Source organism: Passer montanus, unplaced genomic scaffold (assembly GCF_014805655.1).
Source record: "Passer montanus isolate IOZ18808 unplaced genomic scaffold, ASM1480565v1 scaffold105, whole genome shotgun sequence".
Taxonomy (NCBI): domain Eukaryota; kingdom Metazoa; phylum Chordata; class Aves; order Passeriformes; family Passeridae; genus Passer; species Passer montanus.
In genome coordinates this window covers 1,920,752-1,929,967 of record NW_024357059.1, presented here as the reverse complement: position 1 = coordinate 1,929,967, position 9,216 = coordinate 1,920,752, and the positions used below count along the sequence as shown (strand labels likewise).

General features: G+C 39.5%; 1 protein-coding gene across 2 annotated transcripts in view; it reads right to left on the bottom strand.

Annotated features, from left to right (window-relative positions):
* Positions 1 to 9,216, bottom strand: part of TRPM3 (transient receptor potential cation channel subfamily M member 3) — a 373,625-nt gene that overhangs the window by 66,794 nt on the left and 297,615 nt on the right. For both annotated transcript variants that reach the window (XM_039719170.1, XM_039719179.1), the window contains one exon: positions 5,049 to 5,121. In XM_039719170.1, coding sequence (XP_039575104.1) covers positions 5,049 to 5,121 — 73 coding nt within the window. The remainder of the gene's footprint in view (positions 1 to 5,048; positions 5,122 to 9,216) is intronic.

Sequence of the window (9,216 nt, the reverse complement as noted above, 5' to 3'; positions counted from 1 at the left end):
GATGGTGATCCCATAGCCTGAAAACATTTCACATGTGTGATGAGGGAGCTCCAGTTCCTGATTTTCCTACTACAGCCTACCATATGGGTAGCCAGGGGTGCCATTTGGTTAGAAATAATTTTGAATCAAGAGTGGATCAGACAAACTTAAGGAGGAAAGTGGGCTGTTTACACTGCCTCCGCTTCAGGCAGAAGTCAAGCTAGGCTCCAGGTCAGTAACCTCTGAGCCCTAGCAGGGAGTGTTCTCCAGTTTGATGACCCTAGCAGACCTGGCCCTCTAAATGCTTTAGAAAAGATTCAGCTGGCAGACGAATAGAAGGTCTTCTGTTGCATTTGATCACAGGAAGGAACAGCTGGCTTGGAGCATGAGGTGGTACCTGCTCATCCATTCACCAAAATTGTTTTCTGTGAGCATGCTCATTGCTCCAAATACTGAGCAGAGGGGAAAGCAAGCCATGGTCTAGCCTGTGTCCTTCCGACCTCCCTTCACTGTGCTTAAGGCTGCCAGCCTTAAGCAGCCAAATTTTCCTGTTGGAACATGTGCAGTCCCAGAATTGATGCCCTTCTCAGTGCTTGTTGCCATGATGTTCGATTTCATTGTCTCACGGAGCACAGCAGGTATCTGGCAGTTGTGGCTTCTCAAGGGGATGTTGTACTCCAGGTCTGAACCAGTCTATCAGCTAGCGGGTAGATTATGGATGTGCATCCTGGGGCTCTGGTGCATTTGGTTGGATGGGTGCTTCCACAGCACAGTTTCTTGCTGGAAAGCCCTTTCCCATCTTCCCCGAGGGGTTTTCAGACGAACATGGGTAATACTGATGTTACTTAAGAGGAGAAGGAAAACTAAAGCTATAAATGTTTGTAGAGAGCAGCATATGAGCTGTGGATGCCTTTTAATTGATTTTATTCTAGGGTGGAACTGATAGCCTTTGTCTCACATGAAAAAGGAAGTATTCAGGCTATTTTAGGTGGAATTCTACCCATGATGAAGAAATATGAATAGTTCCACTCATATAAGAAAACCTCCCAAGGAAAATCATGAGATGGCCTTCTTAAAATACAGTCTCCTTTCAATTATTTCCTTGACTGCATTCAGTGCCATAGAACTTGGACTTGAGTCAGTAGGAAGAATCCAAAATGTGATCTCTCTGGGGATGCCTGTCACTCTAGTGTCACTGTAATGTGCCCAAATCAAAGGATATTGGAGAAATAAATAAGGTAGAGTTAATAACCTCTTGCATTGTATTATTTTAATTACCATATCATACTTATTACATTAAATAATGTTTTGGGTAGTATCACTAATGTCTCTGTAATATTTACTCAGTATTCTGGTATCTGGCTGATTGTAAGCTATGTTCCTCAAAATAATGTTTTGAGACTATGACAACATCTGCAGTGTGACCCTTCCTTTCATCTGTTCCTAGAAGAAAAGTTGCAGTTGGGATGAAATACATGGTTTTGGCAGTATTTTATCTTGGTATAGATACCACTGGATATAGATAGACTGCTGGGACACCTGTTAGTTCCTGCAGATGTTAATTTTATGTTAGGCTGCCATCCAGCAGTGCTTGCATAGACTGTTTTGGTAAAAAGTCATATTGTCTACTCAATATTTTGGACTGAAAATGTAATACTCCTTGATGATACAGCCTGGGACTATAAACTCAATGCTGTCTCCTCGGGGAGCCGGGGTACACATCAGACAACGAGTGTTGTGCACTTGCAGGATTACTGAAGAGCTTTAATATACTTATTACTACAGGTTTTTATGTACTGGTTGAAGCTTACTGTGACCAACATGGGCCCCTAAAGGATTCTCCTGGAATAGCCTATGATATTGGTGCTCAGGTATCTGGAAAGATGAAATGACATGAAACATCTACCTAGACAGAAATGGTTGTGGGATATCCATTTCCGCAGTACACTAAGCATGTCAGTGTACTCTTTGGATCAACATCTAAAGAAAATAACTAGATTAGAGAAAATCAAAAACCAAATTAACTTTCTAGTCTGTGTCTCTGCAAGTCCAATGCTGTCTCCTATTTCAGCAGCTCTTCAGTGCAAAGACTGCGTTTCCACAGCATTAGCTACAGAATCATCCTGGCAATTAGGAAACCAATTGACAGTATAAAAGCAGATAGCAAAAACACCTACAAGTACAGTAACCAGATAGCTGACCTAACTCTGCAACCTTTTTGTGTCTGTGATTTCATGGTTGGCAGACTATCCTTGACCATCTGATACTACATGATGGCTATTCAGTGAGCATGAATCATGACTTACTCACAGGCTGGAAAGTAAGCAGAACTTCAGCTCCGCTTCAGCCTAACATGGTTTATCCCAGCAGGTACAAGCAATATCACTGTATGCACCTACCACACAGCAGCTCTTTCCCAGTGCTGACAGTTGCACTGGGGAGGCTTCTGGAGCACCATCTGAAACATGGCTGGCACTCGTCTGCTCCAGTCATTGCAACAGCTTCGTGAACTAGGATCTTTGAAGCCACTTCAAAACAAGCATTTTTTTAGACCATCTCCATATGCTGTCTTTAATTTCCCTGTCATATGCCTTCTGCTTTGCTAGCAGCTGCAAAAGGACAAAATCCATTATGGTGTGAGTTCCAACTGCTCAGGTTAAGAGAGCATAAACAGTTAAACTGTATTGATAAACTTGCCTGCTATAAACTCATGCCTTTGGAAACTTACTTCCCACATTTGTGTCTCTCAGGATTAAAAAAAAAAAAAGAATTTGCAAATTTGCAAACCATATGCTGTTGTGACATCCATGCAATGTAAATTGATAACCAGTTTGGATGCCATTCTGTGGTTTATTGAAGATCACTTCCAAGAAAGATAGATCTTTCTGACAAGATTAAACAAGCAACTTATGAAAACAAACAAAGAAATACTATGTGGTGCTGGGTTTGGGACTTGTGGAATATGCTGTCCAGGAGAACTCCCAAATTGGCAGTGTGTCTGGTGCGGTTTTAAAAAAGAGATTAGCTCATCACAAATTTTGCACAGCAAATAGGAAATGATACCTTGTGTTTCCAAACCCTTGTCCCACTCCTCTGTGACCGAATCACTCACACAAGGGTGGGATGGGTCATTAGCTGATCTGCTCCTCTTGCACTACCAAAAGCTGCAAATTCCTCATCAGGAAGACTGAGAAAAAGTTACTGGCAATCACTCACTAGTTTCATACATTGCTCTGCTCCTTTTTTTACACAGTATTTCAAAGTAGGAAGAGATGAATTCTTAAATTTTAAATTTACGAATGTCAAGATAACTCAGACTCAGTCTTCAAATATCTTATTTACATATTACAATTATTATTTTTCTTTAATTTTAGAGACAATAAACTGTAGGAAGTAAGTTTCCAATGCCGTGGACACTCCAATGCTATGAAAATTTCAATGCTGTGAAAATTCCAACAGCACGAAAAAACAATTTCCATTTATTTTACCTATTACAAATAAATTACTTATTAAAAAGCAACAGACAAGTGGTTCAGCATTGCTGCCTTAGACTTTGATGACAGTATCCATCAGGCTAGTGAGGTATATTTACTGAAAATAAGTATTTCTTTCCAGGTGGGCCAGAATACTTTGTACAAAGACATACTGTGAATAAGGACAACTGACTTGGCTGACACAACAGATCTCATTTTTGCACATATTGATTAAACACCTTGTGATCATGAAGCTTACATGAACCAGAGACGCCTGATGAAACTAATCTTCATTGAATACCTTCATAATCAGAAAGTCCTGAGGAGCAGGTGTAAGTCTTAGTTCCTCCAGCTCTTTCTTGTGCAAGAAACAAATGTTACTGCCATCAGCAGATTTTCAAATCAAGGTTCTCAGACAAGCATGAAAGGAGATGTCGAAAGTACTTACACAGATCTAGGCACCTCCTGAGCTAATATAAGTTTCTATGATGACTTTCACCCTTAACATGAAGAGGAAAGGAAATTTTATTTACTAAGGGGCCAACAGCGGTAATTAAGTACTTTCAAAATGGATATTCCAGACGAGGGGGCACTGCTCATATACTGAGACTGCAACCACAAAAACAGTTGCTCATGTAAATACTGCAAAAGAACATTTCAAATAGAAAACAATCCCTCACAGGCATGTGACTTATTTTCTTCAGCTTCCAAGAGACAGTTTTCCATATGCTGGGATACAGACCTTGAAAACACATTTAGAAAAAGTGGAATCACAACTCTAAGACATTCTTTGCCTTATCAATAAAAAACAAGAGCAGTACTTTCAGGATTGTCTTAAGAACAAATATGAAGAGAATACCTTCACACTAAAGATAATGAAGGATCCAGTTACATTTGAGATAAAAATGAAACCTGCAATTATATTATTTCCAAGGGACAAAAAGAAGAGATTTGGCGATGGATGAAATTCTTGATTCTTGTTTTGAATTAATTTATTAATCAATGTAGTCCAGGGTCTGCAACGAACTGTGGCAACAGCAAATTTATTTCAAGTCAACATTTTAAGACCAGAAGTGTAACATGTAATGGCTTAGAAAGATGTAACAACCAGCCAAGTATACGATTAAAAGCCCAACCATCCCAATAGCTATGTTCTTAACTTTACAAGTGGAGGATGAAAGGAACCTCACACTACTTCCAGACCTTCCTAGGGATGACTACAGATAACATCTTACTTTGACAATAGAGCCAGCTTTGTCTAAAAGGATGTTTTAGCTTCCAAGGTAATCTAAGTGTGAGGAGTCCTTTGGCTGTCTTCTTGTGAATACTAAGCTTCTCAAGTAACTGGTGTGAGGGGTCACCACTGATATTTCTTGTGACGCATCAGTAGTTGTGGAGAACAAAAATTCAGAAAGGAAAAACAGTAGCTGTTTAAACATTAAAGAAGAGCTGGATTTGTATAAAGCAGTTAGAGCAAGAAGCATACTTCAGTTTCACAGTATAAATTTATCATCTTGATAGATATGTCAATAAATGCGGGTTTCAGGACATCAGAGACACAAAATGAATTGATATAGACTCACTCAACTCTGTTACCTTTTAGTAGTGCTGTCAGGATAGCTAAATCAATATCCTGGTGTCCTTCTGATCCCATTCGAAAAACTGTGATCTGCAATATTAATAGAAAATGCCATTATTGAAACCCAGGTAATTAAAAAAAAAAAAAGCAACTTAAATCAGGGCAGTGTGACTTGAATCTTAATATGTCCTGATGTCTATGAGATAATATTACTTTATTTGCTTTATGAGAAGCTTATTAAATAGGATTAACATACAGTATATTTTGTGACATAAAAATTAGTAAGAGAGAAATTGTATTAATCTTCATATGGAAAAAAGGCATTCAGTGACACTTACAGGGTGAAATTACAGTATTAGAGTAACATTAGACGTAATGTTCTCAACAGATTACGAGAAAGATTTAGGTGTATTATGAGTGTGGACTTAACTGAAGGCAAATAGCATAGAATAAATATTTTCAAGTGATATTAGAAACCTATTCAATTTTAAGATTCTATATAGGAGAGACTTTGATAAACAATCTAAGAATTATGCTTCTACAGGTCCAGGAACATCTTCAGCCATGTATGGTCAATGCCCTACTACTCTAAGTTATAGGCTCTGAGGCAGTGAGGTTAAATACACAATTCATAAATTATGAGGATGAATACGCAGCTGTTCTTTCTAGCCAGAGTCACTCTTGGTTAAGACTGTGCTGATACATACAGAAGTGTAAATCCCCTTGCTCCTTTTGTTGCCATAGCAATAGCTTTTTTTGAACCTCTGCTTCTTATAAAGCAACATAGATTTCAGCTTTTTACTTGTGCTTTTACTCATGAAAACTATGCCATAATTTTGATCAGAGCACTTGTTGCCTGTTTTTTCTTTTGTCAGTATGGACTGCCTTTTTTTTTTTTTTTTTTTAGAATAAGTGACACCTTTAATTAGGAATTACATAAGCGATTTTTACATTCATGTTGAGTAACATCTGTTGTTTCAATGTTCCTAGATTCCTACTCATACAGCACTGAACTACAGCAGCATCTGATACTGATATTGAGCAAACACCAGGGCACCAAGGACTGTCTACCATCACAGAAGAAGGAGAGATAAAAGGTCTGAAGTACAAGGCAAAACTCCAGTGATAACCTTCAGTCTGACAACTGAAAAGTGCTGTAAAGTGTATCCCAGGAAATCCAGTTCAGCCCTTCATTTGATTCTAGAGCTCCAGGAGTTTCAGAAGCTTTGGTATTAGTGATAGTAGAACAGCATCTTAGAGGCTAAAAAGCAAACTGGATAAAGAAGTAGGAAACTGGCTTAGCTCAATTAGTCAACTGAGTTAGGTGATGTAAGACATTACTTATGTTAGGCAACCTCCCCAGCTAAAGTACACTATTTCCAAGTAAGACTTGATTTGATCCTTCACAGTACTCTCGATACAAAGCATAAACGGTACTTTAATAAAGTGTTTTCTCTCTCTCTCTGGAATATACAGATGTTTCTGGCAAACTACTTGATGTCTACATCCACACCACAGCTTCAGAATGGAATAGAATAGAATAGAAATAGAACAGTAACAGAATAGATTATTTCAGTTGGAAGTGACCCTCAACAATGATCTAGTTCAACTGCCTGATGAGGGCTGGCCGAAAGTTAAAGCACAGTACTAAGGGCATTGTCCAAATTCCTCTTAAACACTGGAACATCAACTACCTCTCTAGGAGTCTGTTTCAGGGTTTGATCACATTTTTGTAAAGAAATGTTTCATTATAATCCATTTTTTTCTATTTCCATGATGACTAACAATGAAGCCTTCCTAGCAATGCAGGCAGTCTGCCCACAGGTAATGTGAATAGAAATACACATTTCTATGTATGTCTCGTCTCAAAACAATCAGTATGTGAGCTGATGAGATCAGACCCTCTGCAATACATGGTCATGACGTGCTTCCCTTGCCACAGACGACAAACTTGGAGGTAGCACGAAATGGCAAAATGTCCTTCTCTGTCTTTATGCCTCAGGAGAGGCAGTCTGCACACTGGGGACTGTATATAATGGACAACAGAGTTTGGAGGAGGAACAAACAACATCTCAAACTAAACACATACATGATCGGTCAACTCCCAGCTTAATAAAAAGCAATCATATAAATTGCAAGCACTGAACAGCTTATCACCACAGGAAAATTAGAGAAAGTACTTTTCTGACATTGGACCACATATAACCTTAAACTTTCACTTTCTTTTTCAACCCATTTCTCTGCATGCATCAGAAAAATAAACCCATCAGGAAAATCAAGTGTTGTTTTATTAAAAATAAAATGGAACTATGTAAATTAGTTACATTAGAATAAAAAGGCTGTCCTTCCACATCAACTATTGCTTTATTTTTTTTTAAGAGACCTAGCATAATTCAAGCAGTAAAATAAAGAAGAGAAATAATTGGGAAAAAATATGGAAATTGAAAAATTGCTCAGACTCACACTAGAATTATAATTTTGGGGTCATGTCTGGTACTGAACTAGAATTTCAGACACAGCCAAGGAAAAATATGTTATTTCATACAATCACATAATCATAGGATTTTTTTAGTTTGGAAAAGATGTCTAAGATCATCTATATTAACACAGCACTCCCAAGTCCACTGCTAAACCATGTGCCACATCAACTCATCTTTTAAATACCTCCAGTAATGGTGACTCAACCACTTCCCTGGACAGCCTGGTCCAATGCTTGACAAGCCCTTCAGTGAAGATTTGTTTCCTAATATCCAATCCAGCCCTGCATCTCCCACCTCTTACTTGGAAGAAGAAATGGATCCCTGCCTCACCACAACCATCTTTTAGGCAGTTCTAAAGAGTGATAAGGCTCCTTTGCTCCAGGCTGAACACCTTCAGCTCCCCCAGCTGATCCTGATCAGATTTATGCTCCAGACTCTTCCCCAGGTCTGCTGCCCTTGTCTGGACATGACTCAGCACCTCACGTTAACACAGAAACACCAAATATGCTGAGTTGGAAGGAATTCACAAGAATCATTCAGTATAACTCCTGGCCTTGCATAGGATACCCCACGAGTCACACCGTGTACCTGAGGGTACTGTCCAAATGTGTCAGGTTTAGTACTGGGACCACTTCTCTGGGGAGCCTGTTCCAGTGCCCAAACACCCTCTCAGTGAAGAACCTTCTTCTAATATTCAACCTGAACCTTCCCTAACACAGCTGCTGACCCAAAACCAAACACAGGGCTCAAGCGAGGCCTCAGGGAGTGACTCATCTCAGACTGAGCACAGGGGCATGGTCACTGCCTTGGTCCTGCTGGCCACACTGTTGCTGATATAAGCAGGATGGCATTGACCTTACTGGCCACCTAGGCAAACTGCTCATGTTCAGCTGGCTCTCAGCCAAATGCTAACTTCATTTCAAAATGCTCAGAGTTTAGGACCCCAAAGACCCAGCTGGCACTGTGGACTTCTGTATTTTCTGCACTCACAAAGGCAGTAAACAAATATGTCCAGCCTCTTCTTATGGTTTAGCTTTACTGTCACTACCCATAGCTGCTTGCTGTCTGTGGCAGAGGCATTCTTGTTTAAGGCAACTGAACTTTTGTCCAGGCAGATAGTAAGTAGGAGTAACTGAAGGTAACCCTATTGTGTGAGGCTGTCAGTGAGAACACAGAACCAACTCCAAATAAACAGTCTGGCTGGAGCCTGGGCTGAAAAGCAGAACACAGCACAAAATCTGAGAACATATCAACCACTTTACACTATAGATATCTGCAGACACAGGGCTGTTTGAGCTATCTATCCATAGCAGCTGGCTGGGTGGCATCCACCTCTCCTTCAGCACAGATGCCCCTCACTGTTATTCCTTGACACTGAGAGATTTTTTTACCTGGTACCAGATATTGATGGGTTGATAAAATACATTTTTTTGCAAGCATGGAAGGTTTAAAATACATATAGCAACATTTAATTTCTGTAGCAAGAGGGAAGAGGAAATGCAGATGCATCCTAAAGTACTTACGCAGAATTTACACTTATAAATGTGCAGTGTCTTTAGGTCTTAAAAAACCTATCTGTTTTGCTGGAGATCTCTTGTTCTGGTATTTTCTTTCCCCTGAATTAACAGGTAAGAATTTTATGTTTCCGATGTGGTCAACTCCAAGAATCATTAATGTATGTCACAACCTGCCAGTGCAACTTACA